General features: G+C 38.8%; 1 protein-coding gene across 16 annotated transcripts in view; it reads left to right on the top strand.

Moving 5' to 3' along the window:
• Positions 1-15,524, top strand: part of LMO7 (LIM domain 7) — a 139,322-nt gene that overhangs the window by 103,757 nt on the left and 20,041 nt on the right. For 12 of the 16 annotated variants that reach the window (XM_074564052.1, XM_074564016.1, XM_074564006.1 and 9 more), the window contains 7 exons: positions 179-321; positions 1,658-2,099; positions 2,877-3,197; positions 6,146-6,260; positions 12,003-12,164; positions 13,631-13,734; positions 14,406-14,466. In XM_074564052.1, the coding sequence (XP_074420153.1) occupies positions 179-321; positions 1,658-2,099; positions 2,877-3,197; positions 6,146-6,260; positions 12,003-12,164; positions 13,631-13,734; positions 14,406-14,466 (1,348 nt within the window). The remainder of the gene's footprint in view (positions 1-178; positions 322-1,657; positions 2,100-2,876; positions 3,198-6,145; positions 6,261-12,002; positions 12,165-13,630; positions 13,735-14,405; positions 14,467-15,524) is intronic. The other 4 variants (XM_074564043.1, XM_074564035.1, XM_074564026.1 and 1 more) reach the window with 1 other exon arrangement.

The raw sequence follows: 15,524 nt of genomic DNA, 5'->3' as shown, positions 1-15,524 counted from the left end.
TAACCATAACTGAAATATGAGAACCCTTTGTCATTTAGGGGGAAGGTGCATGAAAATGTGGCCGCAATGCAGACACGTGAATAAAATCAGGGCAGTAGTTAGCATGGGATGGGATGCCTCTATAGATTTACGAGGTCTTGAGAAAATCTAATTGTGTACGTTCATGTTATTTTTACAGGATCTAGCAAAATGGAAGAATCGTAGAAAGAGCTTCACTTCTGAATTGCAAAAGAAAAAGGAAGAGAGAGAAGAAATGGAAAGGAGAGCCTCTGAGGTGTCTGAAAGGACAACCAAGTCACTGAAAGAAATGGAGCAGGAGAGGTAATAACCCTAATGGGAGTATTAAGTTGAAGAACTTAAATCTGAGCATTTTTATTCCCTTGAATTCTTGAGCAGCTTTTACTGGCAAGTTGCAATTGATTCTACAGAGATCTCAACAATTTTGGTTGCAAATTATAGTGTAGAAATCTAGGCAATTGAAGGGTGGAATATGGTCTGCTAATGCATTGTTTTCACAGAATGTTAAACAGTTTTGCTCTATAAATGATGTTTTACTCCGCTATCCATAATAAATGTATTGAGAAGTCAGTATTTGCATCCACTTTAAAGCAGTTAAAACAATAGTGTTGAACTGGATAACTACCTTTTTTGTTCTTGGATCAACCTAACTATTTCTTTTTCCTCTACCGCTGCATTTGCTATTCTTTTAGCCACCACGGATAAATACAGCCAGAATTTTAATGTGTATCACAGAGCTGTAAACTTTTCCTTGGTTACCCTCTATCCCCAATTGTTCCTCTGCGTATTTACCGAAAAAGATTCTCTCGGAAGAGTAAAAAGTGTAAACTGAGTAGCACAGTACCATTTCTACTGGTGACAGTCTCTTTTTCTTTCTTTTCTTTTTTTTTTTTTTTTTTTTTTTTAAATGCATGTATGACTGAGATGAAGGGAATAGGGACATGGCATGTATTCATAAAAGAAATTTAAATAAGTCTTGAAACAGAATGTTTTGAGTTTATGTATTTTTTTACTTATTTGTGAGGACAAAGAATAGTCTCTTGAATAAATTACGGATGCTAATTGTATTGAATGTCTAGTATTGTCAGAATCTTAAAAATGATTTGGTAAAGATTATCTCTGTGGTGGTTGTTCCTTTATGACAGAGGAATGAATAGCAGAAAAAAAAAAAACCCAATCTGAACTTCAGGACACCATCTTATTTTGTTATCATCTAAAGTTCAGTATAGCATTTCCATAGAGCAGAGACATCAGCAGAGCTATACAGTTCAGGCAGAGTTAGTGGGAATACCTTCTTCCCATTCTTTCCTCAAAAAAAATGTGAATTTCTGAGGATATGTAACTTGAACAGCTATACCGTTTTCTTGGCAAAGAGATTTCTGTCATGGTGGCCACCTGATAATGTGCCAGTAGCATGCCTGAGTGTTAGAGCAGTGTTGAAATGGGGAGGAGGGGGAAGAAGGTAGATTTTTAAAAAAATATTAAAATACTAGAATTTTTAAATTATGCCATTCACTTTAATTTATTGTGAATGCGTTTCTCAGTTTATGCTCTGCCTCAAACATTAGTCAAAAGACTTAGTGCCCGGCTGTTTGTCAGGTCACTTTGTCTGGTATTGTAACGCGCTGTGTCCCCATAGGGAGGACAGAGATCAAGACTCCTACGGGCAGCGAAAGCACGAACGCAGATGGACGTATTCACTGAATGACGATGTGTTTAGTGAAGAAAAAGCACCTTCCACACGGTCAGCAGCAAAAGATTACCTTCTGGAAGAAGATACCTCCTACAGCACTAAGGACAGCAAAAGCGCGTACGCCACAGAGCCGCGCAAGGAGAGCCCACCGGAGAGCTCAGCCGCTCGTGAAGCTCCCGCTCCGCCAAAGAGCCTGGCAGAGGAGGAGAGCTCTGCTCTTTTGTCTACTCGCTACTCGGTGAATGCTCAAACTGGGTCAGCTCAGGTTTCAGCTTCTCTCCCGAGAAGTTACCAGAAAACTGATACCTCTAGGTTAACATCTGTGGTTACACCAAGACCTTTTGGTGTCCACTCAAGAGGAATCTCGTCACTTCCACGGTCGTTCACGGTAAAATTCCGCTTCATTCCCAAAGTTTGTAAATGCTGGGGTCTTGGATAGCTGGGGGAGCAGTAGAGTTTTAACATTTGTTGTCTTTTAAAAAAAATCGTCCACTGTTTGATGAAGGCTGTGTTAATAGAGCAGGCAATTATGTCGTGGCTTTAGATGTTTACTCGTGTTTCTGTACTTAAAGGCACTCCTAGCAATAAGACGGATAAATACATTTGGTAGAATAATCTTTTTATTACTTGTAGTAAGTCTCCTTCGTGTTCCTTATCAACAAACCTGCCTTCATCGGATGTAATTGTCTGAAGCTAAGTTAACATAATTAAGCGTTAAAGACAAATTTGTCAGGTGATACAAGTTTCCTCTGCTCTGCTGAGTTTGTTGAAATTGAAATTTTATGCTAGCCTAAAACTTGTTTGCTCAGTAAAGCACTGAAACAAAGAAATTGATCCCTCCCAATTACTATATTCATTTTCATAGCTTTCTCCGAAGTCCTTATTTGTCTCAATTTTAAAAATGGCAAGAATGCAAATCATTCTAAGCAGATGATTTTAAAAAAACTTATCTTAAAAAGTCTGGACTATTTATTCTGCAAGCACTTCAAGAGAAAAAAATATGTTGCTCTTCTTTAAAGTCGGTAATTAGTAATGGGTACAGTAATCAGAATTTACATGAAAGGGAGAGGGGTTTTTTTTGTTAAAGATTTAGACTGCTGAAAGATTAGGGTTGTTTTTTCTTTTTTAAAAGCACACATTTACCAAACTGTCATTTTTGTCCTAGATGGATGATACCCAGAGATACAACGGAGAAGTAGAAAAAGCTAAAAGAACTCAAACTTTGTTCACTAGCAGTTCGTTTTCACAACCAGACTCTGCACACCCTCTCTCCGCTGGTGCATTCAGAAGCAGAGGTGAGGAGGAGGAAAAAGAAGGTGTTCAGTCAACACCTCCTCCTAGTTTGGCATTACCTGTAAAATCCCAAGACCAAGATGCTGGAAGCAGTATTCTTAAACCAGAGTATTCCTCTCCTCCTGATTCTCTTTCACTTGCATCTCCTGCAGAAAATGTGAGTCTGCCAGAGCCTGAGGATTCAAAATCCCTGGTAAGTGTGGAAATAATGTGATTACTTAGTGTAACTGAATGCTACAGCAGAGTAAAAGAAAAAAAATATATATCTAATGCAAGTATTTTTTGGTAGTAAGAAAACAGCTCGGAGAACTGCTATTTCCTTTAATTTAATTCAGGGGAAAGAGAATATTTGGAAAGAAAATAATCGCTGCATTTTTTACCTACCCTTTATATGTCCTGTCCTTAATTTGATTTCTTATTCCATTTCAAAATAGTTATTCGAAATATTGTTTGATGCTTGCGAATTTTTTGTTATTCTCCAGATTAGCACATTGTGCGCACAATCACGTATGTCAGTTAGATGAATGATCTGAGCTGCTGTAGCATTCATTTGCACTCTTAAACTGGTGGTGGAAAATAAAGATCAGCTTTTCACAGGCCATTCTTAAGCATTAGTATCATACTATTCCTTTTTTCACCTCTTGTGGCTTGAGCCCCACCCTTTTTTTTTTTTTTTTAAAATAGTTATTTACTTGAAATTAATCTAATTGTTCACATTAATGAATTTTAAAGAAAATCACCATCTCTTTGTGTATGTGCTTATCCAGAAGTTGGGTCTTTCAGTGGTTTGGTTTTTATTTTTTTTTTGGGGGGGGGGGGGGAATACGTATCGTCAAGTGCTGTTTCCTCTAACTGATCACACGTTTCACATGTAAAAAATTAGCAACAATAGTTTTAATTGTCAATACCTTTCTGTGATATCAAATGATGCCGTTCATACCCTTTGACAGACTAGAAATGAATTCTTTGCATTCCTGATACTGCTGTAAAAGTTAATTATGCCAGTCACTTGGGTGAGGGACAATAAGACTCTGAATGCTGATTCATGAAATCACTTACCACACCAGCTTTTTATAAATTCGATCACTTTGAAACATTCTCCTTCCTAATCACTTGTGGAAAAGGAACACATTTCAGTTTAAATGCTCCTGATACCCTTTGGCCATTGCAATGAAATTATAATTTTTTGAAATTGTGATTGTTGTATAAGGAAAGAGATCGTGATCACTTCTTTTTTTTCCCCGTCTTGTAGCAAAAACAGGCAGAGGAATTGCTGTTCTAATCAGTGAAAACATAGGTTAGATACGGGGGCTTTGTATCACTTCAAGTGAGCCAAATGAGAACAAAATGTACCAGGTCCATTTTTTTTTTTCCTGTCATTATTCACAAGGTTATAAATTGTCCTTCCTGCAGATGAGTAATGTGGGGTTTTAAAATAAAAAGTTTAAAAAAATATTCAAAAAAGCGCTTATGTTGTGCCTCCAACAAGCTATAACTTAAGGAATGCCAGTTCCTTTTGGCATGTTAGTAAATCATTGCCAGAGTTGAGAGATTGATATAGTTCACTAGTCATCAGGGCAATAACACCAGGTTTGTGGAGTGCTCAGTGCTTTGGAGGCAACCTGTCCAAATGATGAAGTTCAGTGTACGTAGTTAAATTACTCCTCTGACAAGAGGTAGGTTTGAAGAAGAGCGGGGTTAGGATGGTGGAAGTAAAAATGATAACGGGTATTTCCAGGAACAGACTCAAATTCAAAAGGTTTGTATATGCTCTAGCCCAGTGTGCTAACCTGTCTGTTAGTAGATTCCCTTTTCATGTCCTGTTACTTACCGAAGGACTTGGGTTCGATGGCAGCATTTGCAAACTAGTAGATGTGTTTTGCAGTAAGGACTTAATTTCTACCCTGGGCTGAAATGGGGAGTGTTTTGCCAGGAATGTTCCTCTAACACGAGGTGCAAACCTCAGGATGTTGCCTTGCAATGTTGTTGTCTTCTGCACTCAGCGCTCGGGTACTGCTAAAGCCTCCTCTGGCCGCATCCTGCCCGGAGACTCTGGATAACTCCAGCTGCTCCCTGCAGCTGCCAGGTGCATCCTACCAACATAGGAGCTTTGGGGAACTGGCTTATAAATTGGCTTCTACCCAGACTTCTAAATACTTGAAGTTAGGAAGGTGAATCCCGCCCTTCAGGAAAACTGGTTCTCTAGGCAACTAAAATGTAGGTGTACATTTCGTAAACCAAATTTAGTACACAGGCGGGGGGTCTCCTCCATGCACAGTGTTTGACAGAAAACATCTGTAATGTTTTTTTCCCGTTTATAACGATGTCAGTTCCATGATAACAAAGTGAATAGCATGCCTTTGGGTATTTTAATTGCTTTTTAATGAGTTCACATTAAAATGTTAATATATGCAACACATGTTCATAATATAGTGCAAGCGTTACAAAATGTTTTCCCAGTCAAATATTTCTGTCGTTTAAAATGGTAACGTTAGGTTTTGATTCTGATTTTGAAAGCACCTTGGAAGTCCACTAGAATGGAAGATCTGGATTCTAGCTAATTCTGGGATTAGTTGTATTATCTAAGGTCTCCATTACAAAATCCATAGCAAGCGAGTAGTATTTCCCTGGAAATTAAAAAGATGATTCTTCACCCAAGTCAACCTAGTTGCAGCATTGAGCCTAAAGGAAACTGATGGTCCCCACTGTAGGATGTGCAAGAAAAAAATAAGATGAATTACTGTTATCTGGCTTTTTCACTTCTCTGTTTGACTGATGCGTTCTCTGGGGGCAGTGTGTTCCACAAATTCACAAGACTATCCATGAAGACCCATTTAGGGGTTTAGTTTCCTCAAATTTCTTACATTTTGTAGGATTGTGTTACGAAACATTGAAAATAAGAGAAATGCACAGCTAAATATATGTGTAGAGAAATATAAATGTAAACTAAAAACCTACCTGCTTGAATAAAGAACAAATGAGTTAGTTAACTGACTTCAATACTGTGTCCTTTGTCTATGATGCTAATAATAGATGATTAAAGTGGACATTGTGAGCAGCCTCACTTATTTAGAGGATAAGCTTTCCCTCATTTAGATTCCTGTGATACCAGATACTGTAGTGTCATGTTTTATTTTTCAGGAACAGTACAGTGAAATGAGAATCAGTATAAACCAGAGACCTGGCCACGGTCGCAGCTTTGGGTTTACAACAAATTGGAGTTCTTCAGGGGCCTTTGTACAGACAATTGAAGAAGGTAAATGTGTATTAACTGCACAAATTTCTGTTCTTATGTTTAGTTTGGAGAGGCTTTAAAGTAAAGCATTTGCTGTTAAGAATGCTGCAAATATTTAAAAAAAAAAATCAAGTGGAGAATTGAAAAATCAATATTTACTTTGCTAATGTATTTCAGTGAATCCTCATCTCTTGAAACAGCTTGAATTCATAAATATCAAAAATGCATTTTCCTAACCGAAGACATTTCTATAACCACTGGAAAAGCATAAACATGATTACTCAAACATTCACCAAGCCCCTTACAGAACAATAGTAAGGGGTACATACAGACTTCTAATATCCAGATTGCTCCTTTCAGCTAAGTTTAAAAGATTTCACTCATATGGTTTGTAAACACATGCAGAGGAAACTTAGAAGTTAGTATTTTTATTTCAATTTTCCCTTTCTTAGTCAAGTTGAATTCTGGAGACAGTTAATATTTTTAAGCAGTTGCCGTTTCTAAATTGATTTCCAGTGCAGTTTTTCAGATGTGTTAATACTGAGGAAAAGTAGACGTTTTTGTGTTGAAATTAAACACAAAGTTTATTTCTTAGCTTTAGTAGTCTTCTGCAGAGAACAAGCTCAGTTTTCTTAATTAAAAAAAAATGCAGCAAAGCACAACAAAAAACCCCCAGCAAATCACGTGTAATGCTTGTTTTCTGAGCAGTGATCTTTCACGTTTCCAGTAATATTTGAGGAATATTGAATTGTGCCCTTTCTTCCAGCTAACACAAGATCATCCTGAGAAAGGAGAAATAACCTGAAACTTCTCATTTAGTTAGGCCTTCATTATACTTTCCAGAGTGGAAAAAATATCACTTAACAGCACTTATTGAGCAGCCTTGATTTTACTTAAGTTTTTTTTTTTTTTTTTTTTCATTTCAAATTCAATTTTTAAACCTCTCTTCACTATAGCTGGGTACTTCTCATAATTAGATTGTAACCATTAATATTAGCTTTGCATGAAGAATAACTTTCCATTTGCTTTCCCTGCTGCTAGGCTTCTGGTTTAATTTTGTTACTTGGAGGCAGAGGACTGTCTCCTCGCACTGCCAGCTGTAGATGAGATACCTGAGGGTAGCGAATGTTCCTGATGGTCATTCACAAGGGTTCACGTGGGCTCTATCCCTAGCTCTGTAGGCAAGGAGAAGAGGAAGGCCTTGTGGCTGTTATCTTGATTATGCTTTATGACCATTCTCGCAAGGAAGGGTGCAAAGTATAAAGATCGAATGGAGAATGGACTGTATCTTGGTATTCTTGTTTATAGCATGTGTCTCTTTTTTTTTTTTTTTTTCAAGAACTGGCTCATGTTGTACCTTGACTCAAAAGCTGTAGCTTCCTTTGTAGTAAAGAAGGGTGAAAGAGATGGACAGCCTGTTGAAAGAGTAAGATGTGCTTCTGAATGTTGTTTCCTGTTTTTAAGGATAAGTCATAGGATAATTCAGGTTGGAAGGGACCTTGGAAGATCAACTGGAGCAAAACCCTGCTCAAAAAAAGTGTCAAGACTGAATTCAGACCAGGTTGCTGAGGGCCTTGCCCAGGTGGCTTTGAGACCCTCCAAGGGTAGAAACTGCACAGCCTCTCTAGGCATTGAACTATTATCCCCTCAGATAAAATTTTCCCCACATACCCAGTCAGACTGACCTTTGTCCCAGTTTATAACCACTGTGCTGTGTTCTCCTGCCATGAATTTCAATAAAGAGCAGGCTTTCCCTTCTCAGTGACCTCCTAGTAGGTATTGGGGGGACTGCTGTTAGGGTCCCCTGCAGCCTCGTTTCTCCTGTCTGAAGAAGCCCATACCCATCAGCCTCTCCTCACAGGGCAAGCACTACAGCCCTGACCATCCCAGTGGCTTCCCATGAAACTTGCTCCAGTTTATTGATGCCTCTCTTCTAGTGGGACACCAAAACTGGACACAAGGTTGTTGATGTGGCACAACAAGTGCTGAGTGAACGGGATAGTCACTTCCCTTGATCTGCTGGTCATGCTAGTATTCATATAGCCCCATTACTGCCAGGGTCCTCCCAGCCCTGCTCACCAGCCCATCAGCCTGTACCATCACTGGGGTTAGTCCATCCCAGGAGCAGGACTCTGCATTTGCCCTTGTTGAATGTCGGGTTCCTGCTCTGAAGGGCAGCCCTGCCCTCCAGCGTATCAGCCACCTCTCCCTTTTGGCGTGGTTTGCAAACTTGATGAGGGCGTGTTTCACCTCCTCCTCCTCCTGGTCATTGGTGAACACGTTAGAAAGGATAGGTCCCTGGATAACATCCTTGGGGAGCTCCACTTGTAACCAGCCTCCAGGCTGAGTATGAACCATTAACCGCTACCCATGGAGCCTGACAGCCCAGCCAGTTTTCCACCCGTCTGGTCGTACTGCCCTGGAGACAATAGCATCCCAACTTTGATACCTGGATACTGTGGAAGCTCATGTCAGAAGCCTTACTAAAGCCTAGGTGGACGGTATCCACCACTCTCCCTTTACCCACAGATCTACTAATTTCATCATTTAAGTCAACCAGGTTGATCAAGGGTGATTTAGGCTTAGCAAATCTATGCCAACTGTTCCCAGTCAGCTTTTTCTCTTTTGTGAACCCAGAAATACCTTCCAGGAAGACTTTCTATGATTGCCTTGACATACTTGTAAACCTAACTAGCTAGATGATTTTCTTCAGGTTATCTTTTTACTACTTATAAAAGCCTCTGTGTTCTACATATGCTTTTCCTTCAAAAAATTGTTAAGAAAACTCCTTGGCAAGCAAAATTAACTTCTTACAAGTGTTTTCAGAAAGCTTAATAAGAGTTAAGCTTGTAACACATGTTTCAATGACACCCATTTTACTATATACAAAAGAAGATCGTGCTCATTTTTAACAGGAACTTTCAACTTTTACCCTAAAAATTAGGTAAACAGAAAGCCTTTAAAGACATTAATCTAGACGTTGTTCTGCCAGCTTCCTCAGTGTCATATAATCTTTATTGTTTCAGTCATTTCCCTTTCACCCACCCTATTTGCAATCGCTTTTTGAGATTATATTGATGTAGGAGTGCATATGTCTGTGCTCAAACACTTGCAGGCATGTAGGACAAAGTAAATTTGATCCACTTGCTTCAAGTTTTAATTTTTTTTGTGTGACTGAGCTAGCATTTATCTGCTGTAATAACAACAGATGAGGATAGGTTAGAGCTAACTAAATCCCCCTCAGGGAAATCTATGAAAAACAGCAATACCTGTTTTATTCAATATAAAATAAATTCTTTATATAAAGAGGATATATAGGTATAGAGAAATTATCAGTAAATACTGTTGTCTTGGAAGAACTAGACAGAAAAAGGCAAATGGCACCATAGAACTTTTGGGACCTGAATTGACAGCTAGTTTCTGTAGACTTCTCTGGAGGTGAATCAGAGCAGAAGCCCAATATAGGTGCCCTGGTTTGTACTCTTGAGAAGCCCTTTTATTCACATACTGTAACGGCAGTAGAGGAAGAGCAGCTGGCAGTTATGTGCCAAAAATTGAGCAATAGAGTCTGCTGCTATTCATTCAAATTCGTATGGTCTGGATGTGTTTTTCTGTTGATGTTATAGGAGGAACCATGCAATCTGAAATCTCCTTCCTTTCCTAAAACCTGAATTGGTAACCCACGCTTTCCCTCGCGTGCTTACCATAACTGAGCTGAGGTACTGTTCTCACCTGGGTCTCATCCTAATCAAATTATCAGAGTAAAATGAACACCACCTTTTTTTGTTCCTAGGGCTCATTGTGTCACAACACAAAACGGAGAAATTATCAGTTCTGATGTCTTTCCTTAAGCCTAAGGCATTCCCTGTACCATAAGCATAAAGTACAGCCTGCATGCAGTCAAACTATATTGTACTAAAGATCTTAGATTTTGAAATCAAACACAATTCCAAAGGGTAAATGGTATTGTTGAAAATAGTAACTTCATTGATAGTATTTTCAATAGTAACCTTAACAGTACCTTCTATTAATAGCTTTGAAAATCCATTAATTCTTTAACATCACCATGAGGGTGGTGAGACACTGGAACAGGTTGCCCAGAGAGGTGGGTGGAAGCCCCATCCCTGGAAGTTTTTAAGGCCAGGCTGGACGGGGCTCTGAGCAATCTGATCCAGTGGGAGGTGTCCCGGCCCATGGCAGGGGGGTTGGAACTAGATGATCTTTAAGGTCCCTTCCAACCCTAACAATTCTATGATCTTCCTTAATCTAAGGGGATGTGCATTTTTTCCAGTTTAATTATCACCCATGTTTTCTTCCTCCCAACGAAAATCCTACCTTTTCTTCTATAATATGGCTTAAAAGTAATTGGTGTGTTTTGAAAATTTTACTGGTAACTGCTAATGGAGTTTTTATTCCATACTTTAGGAAGAAAGCAGAAAATAGAATATGAAGCTATGCTCTTTAACATAGTAGCTAGTGTTGGTTTTTAGTGAACTATGGTGGATCGCTGTTTGGTGCAGTATTAGGAAACATAACATTTCTTCATTTCTTAGCTTCCTGGGGCATCAGCAATATTAAAAGCTATTTGAATCCTTAGTGGATGATCGAGACTTCTAGCAGCATTTTACGAGTGAGTCAAAAGAAGGTCAGGATGAAACATACGGTCTCTAAATTCTTCTGTCATGCTTGTCCACATTCATTTCTGATAATGTAATATAGCGTTGGTCTTGGTATATTTTAAACACTTTCACTGTTTGCTTTGGAAAACACTTGAATTCAAATTTGTTTTATTTTATTAACGTGAGGATTTATTATGCAGTCTTTAACTACATTTTCACTCATCTCTTCCATTTTATATTGTGCTAAAGGAATAATTGTTAGTGGAAGAACCATTCAGATGTAATTCATAAAATCTTACTTAGGCAAGTCTGAGTTTTTCAGCTCATCCATTTTCTGAATTAAATAGGAAAAAGTTTATTAATTGGTATACTCTCTGTATACTCTCTGTCCTTAGGCGGGTGAGATCACTTGCCAATGTTTAGTAGTACGTAAAAAAGAGTATAAAGTGCAGCCTTTCTTGCAAAGTATCAGTAGAACTCAAAGTCCAAACTGCAATAAAATTTGCTCTTAATTGACAAAATAAGTAGGATCCAGAAAAGTCTAATGGGAGAGCACCAAGCAATATCTTAAGGCCAATTACCAGTCAATTGAGAGCTAACAAACTATTTTAGCAAAGCAATAAAGCAGCATGTTCTTGTCAGTAGAGCCCAGAAAATGTAAATAAGAAGACGAGAAACCCAGCTTCTACTGGAATTAACAAAGTGGAGGCTGGTTTTTTTGGCAAATAAGAGGATTACTCAAACATTGGCTGAATTTCAGCTAATGGTTGGCTACGGGCATTGTGGTGCTGACTCCCTCTCACTATCACAGGTTATAAAGGTGAGTTGGTGAAGGCAAGAGTGGGCCCAGAGGTTGTTTACTAAACGGGCTAGCCAGAATGTGAATGCTTGCAAGTTCAAATGTTCTTTGTTGTTTTCATAAGTTTCAGAGTGGAACACTTCTTTGATATTAGCTGATTTTACTGACCTTATATTGCAGTGTAGTAGATTTGTTTTTTTTTTTTTTTTTAAGACTTTCCAAATATCCACCAATAAGCATTTCTTTGAATGACTTCCCCTCTCCGCCTCCTCCCCCCAGTCACACTGTGGTAAAAACAGAATTGTGAATGGAGACATAATTGTATTTTTCTTCTGTTTTCTGCAGGCAGCCCTGCAGCACTTTGTCAGTTGCAAGTAGATGATGAGATCATTGCTATCAACGGCACAAAGGTTTCGCGTATGGACTATAGTCAGTGGGAAGAAGCCATCAGCAGAGCACTAGAAACTGGAAACCTGGTCATGGATGTCAGACGATATGGAAAGAATGGTGAGTTGTTTCGTCGGGCAGATACAGTATGCTCTGTAAGGCAAATAAGCTTTGTCTCTGCTGTACCTGACAGCTGAGAGTCCTTATTACACTTACAGTAGTAATATGTATCTAAGCTAAGTAGTTTGCTAGCGTGTCTGTTGCATTTTAACACAACTTGGCTTTTTTTAACTACATGTGCTTTAGAAATGTCTTGACAAGCAAGTCTACAAAGCATTGAACTACTGACCTCTCTCTTGTTCTCTGGCCTGTTTCTGAGAGGATGCACAGGTAAAGACAGTGTGCAACCACCACACAAGGGAACGTAACATTTTCTTTCCTGCCATACCACAAAAATGAAGAGGGGCTAGTCTCTAGAGGATAATAATTTTTACAGCCTGTCTTCCTTGATCAGTAGCTCCCTTTCCTCAGGGAAGGAGGATCTTGTGTTCCTTTCTTCAGGGAGGGTTTCAGGTGGCATATGAGCTTGTGGGGGATGTAGCACCTTTGTGCTATGATTTTGGTCATTCACCCAAATATTGTGGTGCTGTAATCTCTCCAGGATGGTACTACCCATTCTGGCTAGTGAGGGTTTCCAGCCTGGCTGAAGGCCTTGTAGCGTCTTTAGACTTGCCACGGGTTTAGTCAGGGTATCCTTTCAAAGTCCCCAAATAATTTTTCCAGAGTTGAAAGTGTGACCAATGACTTCCTTCACAGTATATATACAAAACATTATTTTAGTGGGAAGCTAGGTGGAACAAGTTATCAGCAAGTGGGGAAAAAAACAGTGAGGTGAGAAAGAGACAAGAAACAAATCACAACTTCTACAGGGCCTAGCACAAATGAAGAGTGAGATTAGTGGAGAAGAAACTCATTGAATAAGTTTTACATAGTGGAAAGGGAGAAATGACGGAGTCTGATAGAAGATTGTAATTTGCCTTTGCCTCATCAGTTTTGCTAGTTTAATTTAGACTGCTTTTTTTTTTTTTTGCCGTCTGTGCTTCCTGACGAGCACGGACATGAAAATGGCAATACCTGGATAGTGTATGAGTCAAAATGTACCTTGTGTGAGTAAAGGTGGAAGAATTTTCTCAATCCTTACTAATGCTAATGAAATAGTTTCCAATGAATACTAACTGCTCTGTAATGTTGAGCTGCTGTAGTTCATGTTAGCAAAACATCTGGTAAACTTTTACCTGGCTTATGACTAACACTTGCATTTTTGGGGAAGGCGGTCTGCTCATAAAAGCCCTTTTTACTGTCTTCACAAATTCCACCTGATTTGTGCGTCTCCCTCTTCTGTTATGTGCTTTTTTGTGTTATTTCAATGTGTTTTCACTAACTCTTGTTCTGTTCTTTGACATTACTGTCTACATTAATTTCTTGAACCTCCACATACCAAAAAGATTGGGGCACAGACCAGCCTTCCCTGCCACAAGTAAGGCATAAAATCCTCAATCTCACCAGTATGGCTACCAACATTATAGGTACACCTGAAAATAAATGGATTGATGCAACTTCTGGAGAACACGTTTCAAATGTTTCCACCGTATCAACAAAAAGAGATTTCTCCATCAGCCTTCGAAGTTCTGTGAGTATGATTTTTGAAGAGTTGTGGGATTTGAGGGGAGGAAGAAAGTAAAAATGTAATGCCTTCATAGGGGGAGGATGGAGAAAAGACCTTGGAAATCTTACTTTTACTACTATTGCTTAAGCATCATATAGGGTATTGCAAATACAGAGATGTAGCCGTGTACTTATTAAAGTAAATAAGATGTTTTAAAGACTTGCTACTGTCCATTCATGAGTGGACACTGCTAAGTATTAAAATATTTGCAGCTTATGTTTTAACTAAAATGTATAGAGTGTTTAGTCTTTAGAAAAGACTTCTACCACCACTATTAGTGTAAATTAAAGTTGCAGCCCCAAGGAACAAGGGTATATGTGCTTTCAAATTACTTGCAAATAAGTCCTCTCTGACAGTGAGCTGAAATAGGAAGATCTCAGCTTCTGGCATTTTCTTGCAAACTAATGGTTTTTATTTCACCCACCAATTCACAGCTGGTTATTGATCCCCTCAAATGCCTTTAGTCATTTTATCATATGATGCACTCAGAAAGTTTTAGATAGTTTTGTATCTTTCTGTGGCAAGTGTTCTGAAACGTTTCATGATAATACAGTTCCTGTCAGGGGAGACATGTAATTGGATAAACTTCCACAAATTTAATGAACCTGAGCCCTTTATTTTGTATTTTTTTTCAGGATACAGAACCAAAGCTGATAAATGGAATGCAAGGAGATCTTGTCTCTAGTGAGCAAAGAGGTAAACTGCCGTTGCTTTTCATCTGTTATTTGTGTGGGTTTGGAACAAGCATAGACACTAAACCTGTTATCATCGTGAGCTTTATACAGCGGGCGAAGCGAGACCTTAATGAACTGAAAGCTAGACAGGTATCACAGAGATCTAGTTGCATCCAAACTGGGTGTAGTTTGCTTCCACGACGTGCTAGGCAGTTGGAGAACTGACAACAAAGCAGTGACAACCCCCTCCGCGTCTCGGCATTAGTGGTTGTAAATTCACTGTGTGGTAGGGGTGAAAGAGAAGGAGAAGGCACACAATTTACTATAATTGACACTGCTTGATGTGGAGGCTGAGTCAGTATGAGTATCAATTTATTTCACTGCCCAGGAAGAGCGTAAAGAGTGTGCAATTATCATTATTATTATTTGTTTCCTATTTCAGTTATGAGGTTTCGGGGGTAGTGGTTGTTTTATTATTATTATTTTACTTTTATTCCTGGAGAACGATGTTGATGGTTCTGGTACGAATAATAATTACTTACGATGCTATTGAACAGTTATAGCCTTACTTGATGACAGTGAGAGAAACCAGGTACGTAGGCTTCCTAATGGAACAGTAATCCTTAAATGGGAACTTTGTGTTTCATTTTATCTCGAATGTGCATGGTGATTTATAAAACAGTTTCCCCAAGAGATCATTTGCCCTCTGGAGATGCCTTTCCGATGACTTTAAGTGATGATTAGGCTTCCCCATCCAATTTGGCATCTCAGTCGAAGTGGCTTAAATTAGACAGGGAGAAGCCGAGTCCAAGTTTGACACTTGTACTGTTGTTATAGTTGGACATTGTTAGCGATAAAATGAAATACTAATCAGGATATGATGTAACCTACTAAAAACTGTATTTGCTACTATGAAAGACTAGATTTCCTTTGTGTTTCAGGGGCTTCTTGTTTTTCTGAAGTGATGTTACTGTAGATTGGAGGTCTAACCAATGTTTGTTATCCAGTGGTGATAGTAGTTTAAAAAAAAACAAACAAAGAGCACCTCATTGACTTGTTTGCATTCTTTGTATTTTTCAA

This window comes from Larus michahellis, chromosome 1, assembly GCF_964199755.1.
Source record: "Larus michahellis chromosome 1, bLarMic1.1, whole genome shotgun sequence".
Classification (NCBI taxonomy): domain Eukaryota; kingdom Metazoa; phylum Chordata; class Aves; order Charadriiformes; family Laridae; genus Larus; species Larus michahellis.
The sequence above is the reverse complement of the archived record's forward strand: the minus strand, read 5'-3'. Positions and strand labels throughout refer to the sequence as shown.